The sequence below is a fragment of the Delphinapterus leucas genome, chromosome 8 (genome assembly GCF_059928025.1).
Source record: "Delphinapterus leucas isolate spDelLeu-1000000601 "Yukka" chromosome 8, BTC_Dleu_Yukka2, whole genome shotgun sequence".
In the NCBI taxonomy this organism is placed as follows: domain Eukaryota; kingdom Metazoa; phylum Chordata; class Mammalia; order Artiodactyla; family Monodontidae; genus Delphinapterus; species Delphinapterus leucas.
Genome location: NC_143136.1, coordinates 73379464 through 73402403, shown reverse-complemented (window position 1 = coordinate 73402403; position 22940 = coordinate 73379464). Strand labels below are relative to the sequence as shown.

Below are 22940 nucleotides of genomic sequence, written 5' to 3'. Positions count from 1 at the left end.
ATAAAGTGTATGGCAGTGTTTCTCAAACTTTAATGTGCATGGGAATCACGTAAGAGTTAGTCAAAATTCAGATTGTAATTCAGTATGTCTAGGGTAGGGACTGAGATTTTGCATTTCTAACAAGCTGTCCAGGCGATGCTGCTGATGCTCCTGGTTCATTGACCACACTTTGTCTAGCAAGGGACAGTGGGTAAATATCTTCTTGCCCCTCAGCAAGAGAAGAAAGAAGGTGTCCTTCTGCTTTGAGGCTTTGAGGCTTTGATGCTTTTTCTGATGTAGGAAAGTGCATCATGGAATGCTTTCTTTTTGAAACCAGCTATGATCCACTAACTAATTAAGAATCTGTTGTCCTAAATGTTTTTGAAATTAATAGTATTCCTGTTCTACTTCCTGAACAGTTAATTTAACAAATAAAATTTTTAAATATTTAGGAATTTAAAAAGATACATGAGACAGCTTGCATGAGGGAATTCAAAATCTTTCTGGGAAGGCAGAAAATTAACATATGAAATGCCAAATAAATGCTTTAGGAGCACAGTGGGGGGGAATTCATACTGACCAGAGAGGAAAGATACTTGGAAGAGCCTTCACAGAGGAGGTGATATTTGAATTTGACCTTGAAGAATGAGTAGGATACTAATAGGTGAAAAACTGAGGGCAAGGAGAAGGATGTTTCAGGAACAAAGGCCTAAAGCAGGGGTTCTTAACTTTGGCTGCACATCAGATCATCCAGGAAGATTTAAAAAATAATTTCAGAGTCTAAATTAATTGGGGCCTGAGCAACAGTGTTTTCTTCAAAACCCCCTGGTGATCTTAATGCACAGTCAGGTTGAGGACCACTGGAGATACAGAAACATACAAGGTTTTTGTTAAGATGTTTTAAGGTATTTGGAGGGAAATGGGAGGGCCGTAGAGCAGAGAAGTTCCAGATGGTTCTTGGTAAAGATGGCTGGATCCACTGTGGTGTGAGGCAGTGTTCATGCAGTAGGGGAAAGGGCAGGAAGGCTGGCAGCCACGGCATCACCAGAATGGCTGATATGGCCAGAGTGGTGCTGGGATGTCACATCCAAGATGAGTGGGAGCGAACGGATAACCACTGAACTGCACTGGGTAATGGAGTGATGGGCTGACATCAAGAATGGCTTTAAGACAAATACCATATGATACCACTTATATGTGGAATCTAAAATATGACACAAATGAACCTATCTACAAAACAGAAACAGACTCACAGACATAAAGAACAGATTTGTGGTTGCCAATGGGGAGAGGGGACGGGGGAGGGATGGATTATGAGTTTGGGATTAGCAGATGCAAACTAGTATATATAGAATGGATAAACAACAAGGTCCTACTGTACAGCACAGGGAACTATATTCAGGATCCCGGGATAAACCATAATGGAAAAGAATATGAAAAAGAATGTATGTATATGTATAAATGAATTACCTTGCTGTACAGCAGAAATTAACACAACATTGTAAATCAACTATACTACAACAAAATGAATTTTTTTAAAAAAGAATGGCTTTAAGGCCTTCTAGTTGTAGTCCTTTCTTTCTGGTAAGCTTGTCTTTCCATTGGCTTCTTAGTAATATCTCCACATTCTCTTCTGGGCATCTGGTGGAAGGAGGCTGCTGGAAAATAGAGTTTCTACTTTGAAGTGTCCTCTTTCTTACCTTACCTTCTGTTTTTAAGTCTTACTTTCCTTATTACAATAATTTTGTACTCTTATGGTTTTGCATGATTACTAAAATTAGGTCTTTGACTTGATCACTTCCCCTTTCTCCAAGCTCTTTAGTCTCACTTCTTTTCCTTCATGCTTTTTCTTGAGCATTTCTTTTTTATAAGCTCTAAATCCTGTTGCTTTAGAACTCTGCCTGTTTATTCTTCCTTTTTCTATTATACCTACATTTAGTCTCTCCAGGATCCTACTCAGCTTTCTGTTTTGACCCCATCATCCTGCTTCACTTACTTCTCATTTAGATCTTCTAATGAAAAAAGATCATTTCATAGTATGTTAACAAAGAACCTCTTATTGGTCAGCAGGCTAATGCTGCTTAAAATGTCAGTGGCTTCTTGCTCAATCCAAAACAGGCTGATGGAGTAAAGGACTGGTGTCTACTCTGCACATCCATTGAGAGAGAGAGGAAGAGAAACAAATTTGAGGGAGATACTAGTTTTTTGGGAGCCAGGCCTAGAAGTAGACACATCACTTCCACCCACATTCCAATGGCCAGAACTCAGTCATATGACCTCACTTTACTGCAAGAGAAGCTGGGAATGTGGTCTAGCAATGTGCCCAGGAGGAAAAAGAATTGGGGTTTGATGAACACATTGCATTCTTTGCCACACCCTACTTTTTCATGTCAGTCTTTCTAAAGCTAGTACCTGTCAGGTCCTCCATGTTGGGAAGTATAAGAATGAGAGTTAGTTATTCTATGTTCACTGTACATCAGCTGTGTTACAAACATTATCTCATTCAGGCCTTAGGCAATCTTGCAAAGCAGTTATTATTTTCACTATACCAATCTTACAGATGAGGAAGCCAAACAACAAAGATAAAATAATATACCCAAGGTTGCACAATTAGTATATATATGGTTGAACTGGCAGGGGAATCCAGGCAGTCTGATTCCAGAGCCCAGTAGCTTATGTTACACAGCCTCTCTTTCGAAGAAAGAAAATAGCCACCAGGGCTGGACAGAATTGGGTAGAAATGACTGTTCTGTAATCTACTGGTTGTATAATCTTGCACAAGTTTCTCAACTTCTGTAAGCCTTGGCTTCTTATGAATTATTAGTATTACTTACCTAATAGAATGGTCATGGGATTAAATGAGGTAATGTGTTTATTATATGCAGTTTTCATGACATTGTAAAATTTTCATGCTTAATGCTATGCCTGGTACATAGTAAGTGCACAACAAATATTAGCCATTTTTATTCATTATTATACCACATTGCTTCCTTACAAATCAATTAATCCTAAATGAAGGTTTTTGTCCAATATTTGGGCTAGTGGTTATCATAGGTGTAGACTGATATTTCCCTTTTGTGTGGTATCCCTCCAAATTCCTTTACACCTTTTTGTATTATTTTTTTCAGAAAAGGTTTTGTTCATGTTAAAAATCCTTACCTGGACTCTATGGATGAAGATGTTCTCTATCACTTGGATTTAGGAACAAAAACACACAACCTACCAGAAATGTTTGGGGATGTAAAGGTAAAAGTATTTCTAACTTTAGGAAAAACAATTGAGTTTCCTCTGGTGATATTTCTCCTTATTTTCCTAACATAAACTTTACACCTTTGGCTAGAGAAATGTCAGAGGTCCCAATAGGAACAAAAGCTGTGCTCGTTCTCTGAAACAATTTAGAATGTGTACATCATGAACAGTCACTTCCACCTTAATAAGATATAAAGGTTCCCAAACTAAATCTAATGCAAACATGGTTATTTGACTCTTCTGGTCCCTAAAGATAAATACAATTTTACTGACAATACTGCTGGGTGTTCAGAATTCATTACGATTCAGTTCACTATTTAACATTTTCAATTATAGATGAACCTCACTAATTCTCATTTTATCAAATCATGAAATAACTCAACAAAACTAAAAATATTATCTTATACCACTTCTTGAAAACAACCATTATTCAATATTTCATATTATTAAGATTTTTGTTATTTCATAAAAAATATTATGAAATAATTGTTTCTGCAATGCTACTAGGAAAATTTTATGTCAGTATTATTTATCTTAATATATATGTTAATTATAAAAATGACTCATGTTCATTATTTAAAATTGGGAAAATATAAATAAGAACAAAGATTTTTATTTTTTAAATTAAATTTAATACAGCAGGTTCTTATTAGTTACCTATTTTATATATATTAGTGTATATATGTCAATCTCAATCTCCCAATTCATCCCACCACCACCACTCCCCCCCTGACCCCAGCTGTCCCCCCTTGGTGTCCATACGTTTGTTCTCTACATCTGTGTCTCTATTTCTGCCTTGCAAACTGGTTCATCTGTACCATTTTTCTAGATTCCACATATATGTTTTAATATACGATATTTGTTTTTCTCTTTCTGACTTACTTCACTCTGTATGACAGTCTCTAGATCCATCCATGTCTCTACAAATGACCCAATTTTGTTCCTTTTTATGGCTGAGTAACATTCCATTGTACATATGTACCACATCTTCTTTATCCATTCGTCTGTCAATGGGCATTTAGGTTGCTTCCATGACGTGACTATTGTAAATAGTGCTGCAATGAACATTGGGGTGCATGTGTCTTTTTGAATTATGGCTTTCTCTGGATATATGCCCAGTAGTGGGATTGCTAGGTCATATGGTAATTCTAGTTTTTAGTTTTATAAGGAACCTCCACACTGTTCTCCATAGTGGCTGTATCAATTTACATTCCCACCAACAGGGCAAGAGGATTCCCTTCTCTCCACACCCTCTCCAGTATTTGCTGTTTGTAGATTTTCTGATGATGCCCATTCTAACTAGTGTGAGCTGATACCTCATTGTAGTTTTGATTTGCATTTCTCTAATAATTAGTGATGTTGAGCAGATTTTCATGTGCCTCTTGGCCATCTGTATGTCTTCTTTGGAGAAATGTCTCTTTAGGTCTTCTGCCCATTTGTGGATTAGGTTGTTTGTTTTTTTTAATATTGAGTTGCATGAGCTGTTTATATATTTTGGAGATTAATCCTTTGTCCATTGATTTGTCGGCAAATATTTTCTACCATTCTGAGGATTGTCTTTTCATCTTGTTTATGGTTTCCTTTGCTGTGCAAAAGCTTTTAAGTTTCATTACGTCCCATTTTTTATTTTTGTTTTTATTTCCATTACTCTAGGAGGTGGATCAAAAAAGATCTTGCTGTGATTTATGTCAAAGAGTGTTCTTCCTATGTTTTCCTCTAAGAGTTTTATCGTGTCCAGTCTTACATTTAGGTCTTTAATTCATTTCGAGTTTATTTTTGTGTATGGTGTTAGAGAGTGTTCTAATTTCATTCTTTTACATGAAGCTGTCCAGTTTTCCCAGCACCACTTATTGAAGAGACTGTCTTTTCTCCATTGTATATCCTTGCCTCCTTTGTCATTGATTAGTTGACTATAGGTGCGTGGGTTTATCTCTGGGCTTTCTATCCTATACCATTGATCTATATTTCTGTTTTTGTGCCAGTACCATATTGTCTTGATTACTGAAGCTTTGTAGTATAGTCTGAAATCAGGGAGTCTGATTCCTCCAGCTCCGTTTTTTTCCCTCAAGATTACTTTGGCTATTGGGGTCTTTGTGTCTCCACATAGATTTTAAGATTTTTTGTTCTAGTTCTGTAAAAAATGCCACTGGTAATTTGATAGGGATTGCACTGAATCTGTAGATTGCTTTTGGTAGTAGAGTCATTTTCACAATATTGATTCTTCCAATCCAAGAACATGGTATATCTCTCTATCTGTTTGTATCATCTTTAATTTCTTTCATTAGTGTCTTATAGTTTCCTGCATACAGGTCTTTTGTTTCCCTAGGTATTTTATTCTTTTTGTTGCAATGGTGAATGGGATTGTTTCCTTAATTTCTCTGTCTGATCTTTCGTTGTTAGTGTATAGGAATGCAAGAGATTTCTGTGCATTAATTTTTATTTATTTATTTATTTATTTGGTCTTCGTTGCTTTGCATGGGGTTTCTCTAGCTGTGGTGAGTGGGGGTTACTCTTTGCTGCGGGGGGGGTGGGCTTCTCATTGTGGTGGCTTCTCTTGTTGCAGAGCACGGGCTCGAGGCACGTGGGCTTCACTAGTTGTGGCATGCAGGTTCAGTAGTTGTGGCTTGCAGGCTCTAGAGCGCATGCTCAGTATTTGTGGTACACGGGCTTAATTGCTCCATGGCATGTGGGCTCTTCCTGGACCAGGGCTTGAACCCATGTCCCCTGCATTGGCAGGCAGATTCTTAACCACTACACCAACAGGGAAGTCCCTCTGTGCATTAATTTTGTATCCTGCAACTTTACCAAGTTCATCGATTACCTCTAGTAGTTTTCTGGTGGCATCCTTAGGATTATCTATGTACAGTATCATGTCATCTGCAAACAGTGACAGTTTTACTTCTTTTCCAATTTGTATTCCTTTTATTTCTTTTTCTTCTCTGACTGCCATGGCTAGGACTTCCAAACCTATGCTGAATAACAGTGGCAAGAGTGGACATCCTTGTCTTGTTCCTGATCGTAGAGGAAATGCTTTCAGCTTTTCACCATTGAGAATGATGTTTCCTGTGGGTTTGTCGTATATGGCCTTTATTGTGTTGAGGTAGGTTCCCTCTATGCCCACTTTCTGGAGAGTTTTTATCATAAATGGGTGTTGAATGTTGTCAAAAGCTTTTTCTGCATCTACTGAGATGATCATATGGTTTTTAATTCTCCAATTTGTTAATATGGTGTATCACACTGATTGATTTTTTGTATATTGAAGAATCCTTGCATCCCTGGTATAAATCCCACTTGATCATGCTGCATGATCCTTTTAGTGTGTTGTTGGATTCCGTTTGCTAGCATTTTGTTGAGGATTTTTGCATCTATATTCATCAGTGATATTGGTCTGTAACTTTCTTTTTTTGTAGTATCTTTGGTTTTGGAATCAGGGTGATGGTGGCCTCGTAGAATGAGTTTGGGAGTGTTCCTTCCTCTGCAATTTTTTGGAAGAGTTTGAGAAAGATGGGTGTTAGCTCTTTTCTAAATGTTTGATAGAATTCACCTGTGAAGTCATCTGGTCCTGGACTTTTGTTTGTTGGAAGATTTTTCATCACAGTTTCAATTTGATTACTTGTGATTGGTTTGTTCATATTTTCTGTTTCTTCCTGGTTCAGTCTTGGAGGGTTATACCTTCCTAAGAATTTGTCCATTTCTTCCAGGTTGTCCATTTTATTGGCATAGAGTTGCTTGTAGTAGTCCCTTATGATGCTTTGTATTTCTGCGGTGTCCGTTGTAACTTCTTTTTCATTGCTAACTTTATTGATTTAAGTCTTCCTATTTTTCTTGATGAGTCTAGCTAAAGGTTTATCAATTTTGTTTATCTTCTCAAAGAACCAGCTTTTAGTTTTATTGATCTTTGCTATTGTTTTCTTTGTTTCTATTTCATTTATTTCTGCTTTGACCTTTATGATTTCTTTCCATCTACTAACTTTGGGTTTTGTTTGTTCTTCTTTCTCTAGTTCCTTTAGATGTTAGGTTAGATTATTTATTTGCGATTTTTCTTGTTTCTTGAGGTAGGATTGTATTGCCATAAACTTCTCTCTTAGGACTGCTTTTGCTGCACCCCATAGGTTTTGGGTCGCCGTGTTTGCACTGTCACTTGTCTCTAGGTATTTTTTGATTTCCTCTTTGATTTCTTCAGTGATCTCTTGGTTATTTAGTAACATATTGTTTAGCTTCCATGTGCTTGTGTTTTTTACGTTTCTTTCCCTGTAATTTATTTCTAATCTCATAGTGTTGTGGTCGGAAAAGATGTTTGATATTATTTCAGTTTTCTTAAATTTCCCGAGGCTTGATTTGTGACCCAAGATGTGATCTATCCTGGAGAATGTTACCTGTGCACTTGAGAAGAAAGTGTAATCTGCTCTTTTGGGATGGAATGTCTGATAATTATCAATTAAATCAATCTGGTCTTTTGTGTCTTTTAAAGCCTCTGTTTCCTTATTTTCTTTTTTTTTTAACATCTTTATTGGAGTATAATTGCCTCACAATGTTGTGTTAGTTTCTGCTGTATAACAAAGTGAATCAGCTATACGTACACATATATCCCCATATCCTCTCCCTCTTGCGTCTCCCTCCCACCCTCCCTATCCCACCCCTCTAGGGGGTCACAAAGCACTGAGCTGATCTCCTGTGCTATGTGGCTGCTTCCCACTAGCTATCTATTTTACATTTGGTAGTGTATATATGTCAATGCCCCTCTCTCACTTCGTCCCAGCTTACCCTTCCCCCTCCCCGTGTCCTCAAGTCCATGCTTATTAACTTTCTGTCTGCATGATATGTCCATTGGTGTAAGTGAGGTGCTAAAGTGCCCCACTATTATTGTGTTACTGTTGATTTCCTCTTTTACAGCTGTTAGCATTTGCCTTATGTATTGAGGTGCTCCTATGTTGGGTGCATATATATTTATAAATGTTATATCTTCTTCTTGGATTGATCCCTTGATCATTATGTAGTGTCCTCCCTCGTCTCTTGCAACATTCTTTATTTTAAAGTCTACTTTATCTGATATGAGTATTGCTACTCCAGCTTTCTTTTCTTTTTTTTTTTTTTTTTGCGGTACACAGGCCTCTCACTGTTGTGGTCTCTCCTGTTGCAGAGCACAGGCTCCGGACACGCAGGCCCAGCAGCCATGGCTCACGGGCCTAGCCGCTCCGCGGCACGTGGGATCCTCCCAGATTGGGGCACGAACCTGCATCCCCTGCATCGTCAGGCGGACTCTCAACCACTGCGCCACCAGGGAAGCCCCAGCTTTCTTTTGATTTCCATTTGCATGGAATATCTTTTTCCATCCCCTCACTTTCAGTCTGTATGTGTCCTTAGGTCTGAAGTGGTTGTCTGTAGACAGCATATATATGGGTCTTGTTTTTGTATCCATTCAGCGAGCCTGTGTCTTTTGGTTGGAGCATTTAATCCAGTGACATTTAAGTTAATTATCGATATGTATGTTCCTATTACCATTTTATTAATTGTTTTGGGTTTGTTTTTGTAGGTCCTTTTCTTCTCTTGTGTTTCCCACTTAGAGAAGTTCCTTTAGCATTTGTTGTAGAGCTGGTTCAGTGGTGCTGAATTCTCTTAGCTTTTGCTTGTCTGTAAAGCTTTTGATTTCTCCGTCAAATCTGAATGAGATCCTTGCTGGGTAGACTAATCTTGGTTGTAGGTTCTCTCCTTTCATCACTTTAAATATATCATGCCACTCCCTTCTGGCTTGTAGAATTTCTGCTGAGAAATCAGTTGTTAATCTTATGGGAGTTCCTTTATATGTTATTTGTCATTTTCCCCTTGTTGCTTTTAATAATTTTTCTTTGTCTTTAATTTTTGTCAATTTGATTACTATGTGTCTTGGCATGTTTCTCCTTGGGTTTATCCTGCCTGGGACTCTCTGCACTTCCTGGACTTGGGTGGCTATTTCCTTTCCCATGGTAGGGAAGTTTTCGACTATAATCTCTTCAAACAGTTTCTTGGGTCCCTTCTCTCTCTCTTCTCCTTCTGGGACCCCTATAATGTGAATGTTGGTGTGTTTAATGTTGTCCCAGAGGTCTCTTGGGCTGTCTTCATTTCTTTTCATTCTTTTTTCTTTATTCTGTTCTGCAGCAGTGAATTCCACCACTCTGTCTTCCAGGTCACTTCTCAGTTATTCTGCTATTGATTCCTTCTAGTGTATTTTTCATTTAAGTTATTGTATTGTTCATCTCTGTTTGTTTGTTCTTTAATTCTTCTAGGTCTTTGTTAAACATTTCTTGCATCTTCTCGATCTTTGCCTCCATTCTTTTTCCAAGGTCCTGGATCATCTTCACTATCATTATTCTGAATTCTTTTTCTGGAAGGTTGCCTATCTCCACTTCATTTAGTTGTTTTTCTGGGGTTTTATCATTTTCCTTCATCTGATACATAGTCCTCTGCCTTTTCATTTTGTCTATCATTCTGTGAATGTGGTTTTCGTTCCACAGGCTGCAGGATTGTATTTCTTCTTCCTTCTGCTCTCTGTCCTCTGGTGGATGAGGCTATCTAAGAGGCCTGTGCAAGCTTCCTGATGGGAAGCACTGGTGGTGGGCAGAGCTGGGTGTTGCTCTGGTGGGCAGTGTTCAGTACAACTTTAATCTGCTTGTCTGCTGATGGGTGGGGCTGAGTTCCCTCCCTGTTGGTTGTTTGGCCTGAAGCAGCCCAGCACTGGAGGCTATAGGCTGTTTGGTGGGGCTAATGGTGGACTCCGGGAGGGCTCATGCCAAGAAGTACTTCCCAGAACTTCTGCTTCCAGTGTCCTTGTCCCCACAGTGAGCCAGAGCCACCCCCCACCTCTGCAGGAGACCCTCTACACTAGCAGGTAGGTCTGGTTCAGTCTCCTATGGGGTCACTGTTCCTTCCCTCTGGGCCTTGATGTGCACACTACTTTGTGTGTACCCTCTAAGAGTGGAGTCTCTGTTTCCCCCAGTCCTGTCAAAGTCCTACAGTCAAATCCCACTAGCCTTCAAAGTCTGATTCTCTGGGAATTCCTCCTCCCATTGCTGGACCCCCAGGTTGGGAAGCCTGATGTGGGGCTTAGAACCTTCACTCCAGTGAGTGGACTTCTGTGGTATAATTGTTCTCTAGTTTGTGAGTCACCCACCTAGTGGTTATGGGATTTGATTTTATTGTGATTGCACCCCTACTGCCATCTCACTGAGGCTTCTCCTTTGTCTCTGGGTGTGGGGTATCTCTTTTGGTGAGTTCCAGTGTCTTCCTGTCAATGATTGTTCAGCAGTTAGTTGTGATTCCAGTGCTCTTGCAAGAGGGAGTGAGTGCATGTCCTTCTACTCTGTCATCTTGAACCAATCTAGAACAATGATTTTTAAAAACACGTCTAAAAAAACCCCTACCAGCTAAACAATGATGCCGTCAACCTATTTTCTTTTCTTTCAGTTCTTTTTAACAAATAGATTTTTAAATAGTTGGAATTACATAACTTTACAGTCTGTGTTTTTCACTTAACTTTATGTCATTAACATTTCCCCATATTATAATGTTCTCTTTGAAACACACGGTTTATGGATGCCAAGTGCCTCTGCCATACATTACATAGTCTACTATTGACTTTAATGTTGAAGTATTTTCTATCATAAACACACTCAAATGGATATTTTTGTACCTATAATTTTTTTTACATTTAAGTCTATTAAGATTTACAGAAATGGTCAAAGGGAATGAACTTAAAAATTTTTTTTTGTTTTCTAAAAGGCCTACACCTAATCACAGTCCCACCGCTAGAGAATTGTGCAGTTTTCATCTGACTTTTAGTCACTCCTTTAGCAATTACAAGAACAAAAATAAAAGCTCTCAGACCCACTACCTCAAATCTTCACATTCCCTCTTTTAGGTGGGTGTAGCAGATATTCATTTCCTCCATAAAACAAGGAAATTGAATTCAGAGTGGTCAAAGGTGGTTAACAAATTACACCATATAGTGGCAGAGCTAGGACTTGGACCAAATTCTTCTAAGTCCAATTTCCAGGGTTCTTGCCCACTGCACTAGCTGGGCTTTTTGAGTCATCATAACTGAGAATAGTCCATTAATTGACAGGGGGCATTGAAGAAAGGGGAGGAATAGGAGGAGGCGGTTAGCTAGACAAAGAAGGAGGAGGAGGAGAAGGAAGGAAGGGTGGCGGGGTGGGGAGGAGAAGAAATAAGTCTATGATATTCATTAACAGTAGGGGCTACATTGCTCCCTCCCCCTCCCATCTTTCCTAGGGCACAGGTGTGATGGTGTGGGCTGATCTGATGTGACCCGCCCATTTCCCTACTCCTCTGCAGTCAGTGGCTCTTTGCTCTTTCATGGCCTCCCTCAATCTTTTGCTTCATCTTTTCCTACTGCTGTTTCTGATGTTTATGCTCCAAGAGTAAATTGATCAAGGCTGTCTTTGATACTCATTAATTGGACTTTACCTGAATCCAAATGTTAGGTTTGAGGTTCATGCTTCACAATGACTTTTCCAGGACCCTTACATAAGGATAATTCTGATTAATTAAATGATCTATCATAATTAATAAACTAACATGAACATCTAATTAATAACTAAATAGACTGATGTTTTTGAGATAGAAAGTGATCTTTTATTTACATATCTAGGTATCTGTCTCTCCTCTACCTGCCTAGATTTTTATCAGCACTTATTCTCATACTTCATCATAACCACTATCCAACCTTATAAGCTCATAATCCACCTGGCTGTGGACCATTTCAATAGATTCTCTTTTGGATAAAAAGACATGCTCTGGTTTAGAACCCATTTTTTTCTACCAGAGAACAACTCTATTGATTGGGCCATTTTGATGGATAGGAGGCAAAAGTGTGTGTGTGTGGGGGGGCGGGTGTAGATTGGGGAGCAGGTAACGTAGTTCCAAATGATCAGAATTGGCTGTTTAACCTATTCTTTAGAGGCAACAGGTAAAGCCTGACTTATATTTATAGATGCTCTTCTCAGAAACTTGCCTCCTTCCAGTTACGTTCTTATCTTTGAATAAGAACATGCTAGGTTCAATTTCTCGACTCCCTTAAATCCCAGGGTAGCAATTCTAGCTAATAAGAGAGGACATAATCCATCAGTACCTGAAAACTCAGCCTTGTCTTCACAGAGATGATAATCATTATTAATAGCACTATCTTCAAAGAAAAGGAGAACTCTGGGTGTGTAAAATTTTAAATCTTAAAGATTCTGACAACCATTCCTATTTTATTCATTTTCTTACTTATTGTACTTAAAAGGTTTTGTTAGTTGCTACTTCAAAATATCAGTGGCTTAACACAATGTAAGTTTGTTTCTCACTCACACTGAGTACCAAGTGGGTGCTCCTGGTCAATCAGTGGCTTTCTTCCAACTGGTGATTAGGGACCCAGGCTCCTTCTATCTTGTTGCTCTGTCATCTTCAAGGAATGCCTTGCAAAGTTTCACTGGGTGTCAGCACCCATTCAGCAGACAGACAGAAGACAATCTATAGGATCACCAATGGGAGATTTCTATGTGTTAGAACTGGAAGTGACACCATTTCTGTTCACATTCTAGTAGCTGGAACTCAGGCATATGGTCTCATCTACCTGAAGAGGAGGCTGGGAAGTTGAGTTTAGTAGTGTGTCCAGAAAGAAGGGGGAACAGTTTTGGTAAACAGCTAATGTCTTTTGTCATATAGACTTGAATCAATCAATCAGTTGAAAAATATAGTGGAGTATCTTTAGAAGTTATCTACTCAAATTCAACCTCCAAATATATCTTTTATAAGATCACTAACTGGTACCCTCCAATCTCTCCCTAGAAATTTCAAGTAACATGGAAAAGCATTATCTTACAATACTATGTAATATGTATTTTAAGTCTCTATATTCCTTTATTAACAGACAAAATACATATACTGCAGTAGGACCAGATAAATACAACATGGCAAAGCTAAGTCTTTCAAGACACTAGGCATATTTGAAAGTGAGTTCATTCTGGCAGTCTTTAGGCAAAGTCCTTAACATAGTTTTGTAATGCTTCAGACTCCTTCCCAAGACATTTCTATCTTCTTTGATAAAACCAGGACAAATGATAATTTTTTGGGGGGGACATAAATCACAGAAAGTGTCACTTAAAGTCATTGTTGGTTGGTGGTCTTCAGCCATATTTTACTCCTCGTCAAAGCAGCCAGACTGAAAATTGTGTCAATAGGTGATATTTAGTAAGTCTGATTTAGAAGTAAGTCTTCAAGAACAAAAACGCTTTTGTCTACACTTGTCATCTTTATGTTTCCAGAAACATTCAGAAATCCCTGTTGATTACAGCAATATCTACAGTTCAAAGAAGAATTCAAACCACAAGCTATTCCAACATCTGTTTTGGTTTTATGGTCAATCTGAATAGTTGTAATTTACATTTACTGGCACCACACACTGAGGTTATTTTCAAACTACTGTATTTTGTAAAAAGGAAACAACAACAACAAAAATGACCTCCTTGTACTTGGATCTTGAGCCAAGTCTTAACTATCCATACGAACAGAGGGGAATATTTCACAAACAATCAATGCTAATTTAAAAACTTACCTTAGACCAGGGTCTTATCCTCTTTGCTACTCAGCCTTGATGGCTAACTTTCATTGCAGTTCATTACCAACTTTAGGCCCCAACAGAGAAACTCATAAGAAGACACAGAAAAGATAATAATGAGCGTAGAAGAGAGGCAGAGGGCCTGGATAAAAGGATAATTACATCCCACAATCGAGAATGAGGGTGGCATAGGAATTATTGCTAAATGGAAACAAAATGCATCATGTAATGAGACCACCCAATACTCACAGTAAATTGTGAATCGGGCACCTAATTCTACAACCTCAGTTAGTTATTTCCTTAGGCAGATACTCTTTATCCTTGTGAGGGGCCTCACTGGCAATCCTTCTGAAGCTCTGCCTAATGTTGCCCACATCAGTCAGGCACTACCAGCTGCCTTTTCCTTACTGGATTTGAACTAGTTTCATTTGCACTAAATTCCAAAAATACAGAAACAAATAAGCAAGCTCAAAAGCAGGGCCAGGAAATTGCTCTATGATATGAAAAATGGACGTTGCCATTTGTTGACCACTCAGAAAGTGCCTGGCTTTGTCCCCCATCATGTTCAATCCCATCTTATCCTCACAAAAACCCTCTGAAGGATACTACGGTTTTTTTGTTTGTTTCTATTTTGGAGGTGATAATCTGAGGCACGTAGAGATTACATGTATAACACTGAACAAACTACTTAATCAGATACAGGGTTGGGGTGCAAAGCCAGGCTTCTCTAACCTCAAAGGTTAGTCCTTAAACCATTGTGTTGCCTTATCTCTCTGACTTGGAGCCTCTTCAGACTCTGTGCACCTCACTGCTCAGCTCAGATTCCAGAATGACTTTGCACCTGGCACCTTTCTGTGGGCTGTGCTTCCTCGGGTCTCGGACATCTGCTGCCACTCCTCCTCCCCACTGCTGAGCCCTGGTCCCCACCAGTCTGGCTGCTCATCCACGCTGCTCTTAGGCCATGTCCATCCTCTCTCTGACATCCACCTCTCCCATCCCTGGGACTGATGTACCCCTAAGAGGCTACTGCACAAGCAACCACCAGACAATTTTATTACCATATTTTATTAGATTTGACACCCTTGACTACAATCCATATTGTAATTTCAGAGATGTTAAAATGTGAATAAGACAAAAATAAAACCAAATTGTTGGAAATGAAGAAATACCGTAGTGAGATTTCTAGTCTACAATGATAAGGCTTGTTCCATGAAAATGTCTTCTGAATGAGAAGTTGGAAAGTCTTGATGTGTTTTCTTTAAAGCTTTAAATTAACATAGTATATTTTATAATAAAAACGTATGATTGGGAATGTGGAATCAGAAAACACATCTAAACTTATAGTTCTCATGTTATGTATTTCCATGTCCTCGGAATTGACACATTAAGCCTATAGCCCGCTAATGCCCAGCAATAAGCTGCCTATGTCCACTTAAGATGCTTCTTGATGTTCACCATGACAAAAACACCAGGAAACACCCACCTGAACAAAATCAACACTTATTTTGATTTTGTGATTATCTTTCTCATTACTAATTATGTACATAAACTATGTTTCTGGTTGCCTTATTTACCGGTTAATGATGCCAATTAGTTAACTCATGAACATAACCCATAACATCTACATATACCCTTAAGAATATAATTGAAAAATAAAAACATTAAAGTTGAAAGCTGACCCTTGCTTTTTATCCCAGTTACTAAGGCAGGTTATTGTTTATTTTTATTAACAGTTTGTCTGCGTTGGTGGAAGCCCTAACAGAATGAAAGCATTTGCACTGTTTATGCACAAGGAGCTCAGATTGGAAGACAGTGAAGAAGACGTCAAGGACATCTGCGCCGGGACTGACAGATATTGTATGTACAAAATTGGTCCCGTGCTCTCTATCAGTGTAAGTACTCAATGGCTGCACGTCACGTAGTCATCACAAGCTAGCAAAAGAAAGTGGGAACTTCCAAATACAGGAGTTCTTTTTCCCCTCCTGCTTTGCATTTTCACACAATAAATTAAGTGTCCAGGTGTGACATTCATAGTTGGAAAAAGTCCTAGGGGCAGAAAATAACATTCAGTGCTACTTTGGTTTGCTTTATTAGTTACCACTTAGCTATGCAAGTTAGGAGAAAAAACCCTCAAAGCACACTTCCTCTCTTTAGTTTGTAACTGATTAATAAGCCACCAGCAATTTTTTCTCCTCTACCCTTTATCCAGCTTTGGGGAATGTTGGGCTTTTAGTACACAGGGGCCAATTTTCAGGATTACCCAAGTTGTGCCATTTAACACTGTAATAAGCTCACTGAAAAGCTGCTAATACATTTCCATGGAGCTCTTGCAAACTGCTCTCCTGTATTTAGAATATGTTAACAGCTCTGGACACACAGTGTCCTGAGACAATATGAAAGTGGAATGACTTGCAATTTTAGGGAACACAGAGACCGTTTCCCTCTTGGACTCAGGATAGCATACACTTAGCAGAATGTACATGCGTGTGCACCCAGCTTGCCTTCCAAGTGGGTCTCTCTGCCACAGGGCTGTATTCTGAAACAATAGCTATGAGTCTGTACATATCTGTACACTGCAGCCCTCATAAGGGGCACAGCTAAGCATGCCAGGTGACAAGGGAAGAATCCACTGCAGAGATGTGATAATTCTAAGGAGCTGGATTATATGTGACTCCCGCACCGGGGAATAACTATCTATCAATTGCTCTATAGTACGTGGAGGTGGAAGGATGGATGATCATGGCTGGAAGCCTAGACTGAAGAAGGGAAAATTATGCAACACCGGTGGGACAGCCAAGTTGGTCTCCCCTCTGGGACAAAATACATGAAACCTGCTTTGGGCTCACATGGGAGAATCCATTTGTTCATTTGTTCATTCAACAATTACAGAAAGCTACATTAGAAAGAAACTGAGTACCCCCAGATCTTGGCACATTTTGTCTTGCTAACTTTTGCTTGACTTTTAGACTACAACTCTTTGTCCTTTTTTTTGCACAATAAATGGGTAAGGACAGAAAAGTAAAATTTATAAAAATGTGAAACTATCATAAACAAGTAGTAAAACTTCAGAGTAAGATATAAAAACGGCAGTAGACTGATCCTGCTGTCCATCAGGGAAAAAGAACTGAAATATGCATCATGTCCAGAGGGGTCAGACAATTAGAAATGAGCCTCACTAGGCAGAAAGAGGATTTCCAGTTGAGACCACTTCTTTGAAAATTCTTCCTCTCCAGCAGCTGCTGAGGGGTGTGTGTGTGTGTGTGTGTGTGTGTGTGTGTGTGTGTGAGAGAGAGAGAGACAGAGAAAGAGAGAGAGAGTCTAGCAGAAACATACAAGCCCATTTGTCATTTTATCACCATGCCACATATTAAGTGATAATCATAAACCTATCAAATATCTGATTTAGGAGGAACCTAATAGATTAAATAATGGTTCATTTTCTTAATATACAATTGAGGAAATGAGATTTAGAGAGTTTACTCATTAGTGGTAGAGTCCAGTCTTGTTAATCTTGGACATACATTTTTTTTTGATTAAGTAATGTTTTTAATTTTGATCAACTTAAAAAATACAGAAAAATGCAAATAAGGAACTGTAGCCATATTCAGAATTACTGATATACATGTTTCCATCTTTTGTGTATGTATCTACCCATCTGATTTCTTTCTTTCTTTCTCTTCCTTTCTTCCTTCCTTTTTCTTTCTTCCTTTCTTTTCTTTCATTCTATCTTTTTCCTTCTTTCTTTTTCCTTCCACCTATCATCTATACTTGTATGCGTGTATGTGTGTATGTATGTATGTAACTCTCTAAAGTTTCCTTCAAATTTTCTCTATTCTTCAAATAGTCTGCTATAACAGCTGTTTTGTGTGTATTTCATGTATCAATTCAGATCATTTTTTCTAATGTTTTGGTATTATTTTGTCAATGGATGATAGAATATAAGTTTTATTTGTTTCTCTTTGTTGATATTGTAGTTGCTTTTATTTAACTGATTAATTGCTGTCTTTATTAGGGGGGTTTATCATTTTTACTTATTTTTTTTCCTTTAGCATTGTTCATTTTTTTTTTAATTTTATTTTTTTAAACAGCAGGTTCTTATTAGTTATCTATTTTATGCATATTAGTGTATATATGTCAATCCCAATCTCCCAATTCATCCCACCACCACCTCCACCCCCGGCTGCTTTCCCCCCTTGGTGTCCATACGTTTGTTCTCTACATCTGTGTCTCTATTTCTGCCTTGCAAACCGGTTCATCTGTACCATTTTTCTAGATTCCACATAAATGCATTAATATACAATAGTTGTTTTTCTCTTTCTGACATAGTTCACTCTGTATGACAGTCTCTAGATCCATCCACGTCTCTACAAATGACCCAATTTCATTCCTTTTAACGGCTGAGTAATATCCCATTGTATATACGTACCACATCTTTATCCATTCATCTGTCAATGGGCATTTAGGTTGCTTTCATGTCCTGGCTATAGTAAATAGTGCTGCAATGAACATATTGGTACATGACTCTTTTTGAATTATGGTTTTCTCTGGGTATATGCCCAGTAGTGGGATTGCTGGATCATATGGTAATTCTATTTTTAGTTTTTTAAGGAACCTCCATCCTATTCTCCATAGTGGCTGCATCAATTTACATTCCCACTAACAGTGCAAGAGGGTTCCCTTTTCTCCACACCCTCTCCAGAATTTGTTGTTTGTAGATTTTCTGATGATGGCCATTCTGACCGGTATGAGGTGATACCTCATTGTAGTTTTGATTTGCATTTCACTAATAATTAGTGATGTTGAGCAGATTTTCATGTGCCTCTTGGCCCTCTGCATGTCTTCTTTGGAGAAATGTCTCTTTAGATCTTTTGCCCATTTTTGGATTGGGTTTGTTTTTTTAATATTGAGCTGCATGAGCTGTTTATATATTTTGGAGATTAATCCTTTGTCCATTGATTCATTGGCAAATATTTTCCCCCATTCTGAGGGTGGTCTTTTCGTCTTGTTTATAGTTTCCTTTGCTTTGCAAAAGCTTTTAAGTTTCATTAGGGCCCATTTGTTTATTTTTATTTCCATTACTCTAGGGGGTGGGTCAAAAAAGATCTTGCTGTGGTTTATGTCAAAGAGTGTTCTTCCTATGTTTTCCACTAAGAGGTTTATGGTGCCTGGTCTTATATTTAGGTCTTTAATCCAGTTGGAGTTTATTTTTGTGTATGGTGTTAGGGAGTGTTCTAATTTCATTCTTTTACATGTAGCTGTCCAGTTTTTCCAGCACCACTTATTGAAGAGACTGTCTTTTCTCCATTGTATATCCTTGCCTCCTTTGTCATTGATTAGTTGACCATATGTGTGTGGGTTTATCTCTGGGCTTTCTATCCTGTTCCATTGATCTATATTTCTGTTTTTGTGCCAGTACCGTACTGTCTTGATTACTGAAGCTTTGTAGTATAGTCTGAAGTCAGGGAGTCTGATTCCTCCAGCACCATTTTTTTCCCTCAAGATTGCTTTGGCTATTCGGGGTCTTTTGTGTCTCCATATAAATTTTAAGATTTTTTGTTCTAGTTCTGTAAAAAGTGCCATTGGTAGTTTGATAGGGATTGCATTGAATCTGTAGATTGCTTTGGGTAGTAGAGTCATTTTCACAATATTGAATCTTCCAATCCAGGAACATGGTATATCTCTCCATCTGTTTGTGTCATCTTTGATTTCTTCCATCAGTGTCTTACAGTTTTCTGAGTACAGGTCTTTTACCTACTTAGGTAGTTTATTTCTAGGTATTTTATACTTTTTGTTGCAATGGTGAATGGGATTGTTTCCTTAATTTCTCTGTCTGATCTTTTGTTGTTAATGCATAGGAATGCAAGAAATTTCTTGCATTAATTTTGTATCCTGCAACTTTACGAAATTCATCGATTAGCTCTAGTAGTTTTCTGGTGGCATATTGAGGATTATCTATGTACAGTATCATGTCATCTGCAAACAGTGACAGTTTTACTTCTTCTTTTCCAATTTGTATTCCTGTTATTTCTGTTTCTTCTCTGATTGCCATGGCTAGAACTTCCAAAACTATGTTGAATAATAGTGGTGAGAGTGGACATCCTTGTCTTCTTCCTGATCTTAGAGGAAATGGTTTCCATTTTTCACCATTGAGAATGATGTTTGCTGTGGGTTTGTCATATATGACTTTTATTATGTTGAGGTAGGTTCCCTCTAGGCCCACTTTCTGGAGAGTTTTTATCATAAATGGGTGTTGAATGTTGTCGAAAGCTTTTTCTGCATCTACTGAGATGATCATATGGTTTTTATTCTTCAATTTGTTAATATGGTGTATCACATTGATTGATTTTTTGTATATTGAAGAATCCTTGCATCCCTGGGATAAATTCCACTTGATCATGATGTATGATCCTTTTAATATGTTGTTGGATTCTGTTTGCTAGTATTTTGTTGAGGATTTTTGCATCTATATTCATCAGTGATATTGGTCTGTAACTTTCTTTTTTTGTAGTATCTTTGTCTGGTTTTGGAATCAGGGTGATGGTGGCCTCGTAGAGTGAGTTTGGGAGTGTTCCTTCTTCTGCAATTTCTTGGAAGAGTTTGAGAAAGATGGGTGTTAGCTCTTTTTTAAATGTTTGATAGAATTCACCTGTGAAGTCATCTGGTCCTGGACTTTTGTTTGTTGGAAGATTTTTCATCACAGTTTCAATTTGATTACTTGTGATTGGTTTGTTCATATTTTCTGTTTCTTCCTGGTTCAGTCTTTGTTACACCTTTCTAAGTATTTGTCCGTTTCTGTCCATGCCATTTTATTGGCATAGAGTTGCTTGTAGTAGTCTCTTATGATGCTTTGTATTTCTGCGGTGTCTGTTCTTTTTTTTCATTGCTAACTTTATTGATTTAAGTCATCTCCCTATTTTTCTTGATGAGTCTAGCTAAAGGTTTATCAATTTTGTTTATCTTCTCAAAGACCTAGCTTTTAGTTTTATTGATCTTTGCTATTGTTTTCTTTGTTTCTATTTCATTTATTTCTGCTCTGACCTTTATGATTTCTTTCCCTCTGATAACTTTGGGTTTTATTCTTTTCTTTCTCTAGTTCTTTCAGGTGTAAGGTTAGATTATTTATTTGTGATTTTTCTTGGCTCTTGAGGTCGGATTGTATTGCTATAAACTTCCCTCTTAGGGCTGCTTTTACTGCACCCCATAGGTTTTGGGCTGTCGTGTTTTCATTGTCACTTGTCTCTAGGTAGTTTTTGATTTCCTCTTTGATTTCTTCAGTGATCTCTTGGTTATTTAGTAACGTATTGTTTAGCTTCCATGTGTTTGTGTTTTTTGCATTTCTTTCCCTGTAATTTATTTCTAATCTCATAGTGTTGTGGTCGGAAAAGATGCTTGATATTATTTCAGTTTTCTTAAATTTCCCAAGGCTTGATTTGTGACCCAAGATGTGATCTATCCTGGAGAATGTTACCTATGCACTTGAGAAGATAGTGTAATCTGCTGTTTTCAGATGGAATGTCCTAGAAATATCAATTAAATCTATCTGGTCTATTGTGTCATTTAAATCTGTGTTGCCTTATTAATTTTCTGTCTGGATGATATGTCGATTGGTGTAAGTGAGGTGTTAAAGTCCCACAGTATTATTGTGTTACTGAATCTTGGACATACAACTAATACCAGTTTGATTGATAGCCTCTAGGAGACTTACAATGCATTTGGAAGTCAGAACATGTTCCATGGCAACCAAAAATGGGAAACCCAGAGCTTCAAAGTTTCCATAGTTTAATATTCTTGATGGTGAGAAGAAGGGAACTCAGGTGAAAATATTGTGGTCATGGCTGTAATAGTTTTCTAGATTTGTTAATGAAGAATTAGTGTCAGCCATCACCTAACTGCCAAGATGCCCCTGGTGCTTTTCTGCACACAAAGTCTTTGTGCCCAAGAGTAGAATACTGAACACCACATTTGACTCTCTCGTGTTATATTAGGAATGAAATAGACACCCATTCTAAACTTAGCTCCAGCTACTACAGATTCCAGCATGGAGGACCTTTCTGGAGTGTTACTAGAACATATTGTAACCACCAGGAGCGGCCAAATCCTCTAACCTGTGTTGACCCTTATTCTGTGACATTGATTCTACTCTTCCAAATCCTGAGGAAGACCAGAGTTGCAGTCATGATCTATATACTTAATGTGTATCCATTATATATTCCAAATTGTTAGATGTAGATGTAACCCACATCTCTACCCTTGTGCCTTTCAGAGCTCAACAGAATTATCAACAAATGAACAAGGACACATGAGAGTAATGAGATGGATTTACTCTTTCATTTAGTATAGTGGAAAAGGACTAAATACATGGTAGCCAAATCTATATTTCCTCAAAATCAAGTCAATCTTGCAAAGAGCTCTTTTTCAAAACTCACTGTGAAGAGCCCAGTGGGGAACTGAGAAATGGCACTGCCCTGACACACCAGTACACCACGCCACCCCCACCTTCTGCTCTTGACAATGAGGGCTGAACTCAGTTTAACTGACAGGGAGATGTCTCTCTTTCATCGTCACAGATGGACCCATCTATCAGCATGTCATGTGGGCGTCGGTTAGAGCTGAGTTACGTTTTCCTCAGCTATGGCAAAGTCATAATGATTATCTAAATTTACCTGAGGGCTGTTAACTTGTAATGAAGGAAGTAAATATGTCCTGTGTGTGTTATCATTCTGCAAGATGTATAATGACTTTCCCTTTTCTCTCCACAGCATGGCATGGGCATCCCCTCCATTTCTATTATGCTTCATGAACTCATTAAATTACTGTACCATGCCCGGTGCTGTGACGTTACCATTATCAGAATTGGTACATCAGGGGGAATAGGTGAGATGGATTGATTTATATACTATTAAATCCAAGTGGTTGTTCCATACAGAGTAAGCTATTGGTGTGGTAACACACCAACGTACTCAGAGCCCAGAAGAAACCCAGATGGGCTAAAAAGTGTCAGGGGGCTGGGCTTGAGGCAATTGAGAAATTTAAATTTAAAGAAAATTTTAAAAATTTAAGGAAATGCATGTGTATATAATCTTTCTCTTTTTCCCTGCATGGAAACCTGGAGTGAGAC

At 38.2% G+C, this 22940-nt stretch overlaps 1 protein-coding gene across 1 annotated transcript in view; it reads left to right on the top strand.

Moving 5' to 3' along the window:
* UPP2 (uridine phosphorylase 2) overlaps positions 1–22940 on the top strand; it is a 44162-nt gene that overhangs the window by 3056 nt on the left and 18166 nt on the right. Inside the window, exons 2-4 of the mRNA XM_022569776.3 lie at positions 3108–3225; positions 15556–15714; positions 22582–22696. Of these exons, the coding sequence (XP_022425484.1) occupies positions 3108–3225; positions 15556–15714; positions 22582–22696 (392 nt within the window). The remainder of the gene's footprint in view (positions 1–3107; positions 3226–15555; positions 15715–22581; positions 22697–22940) is intronic.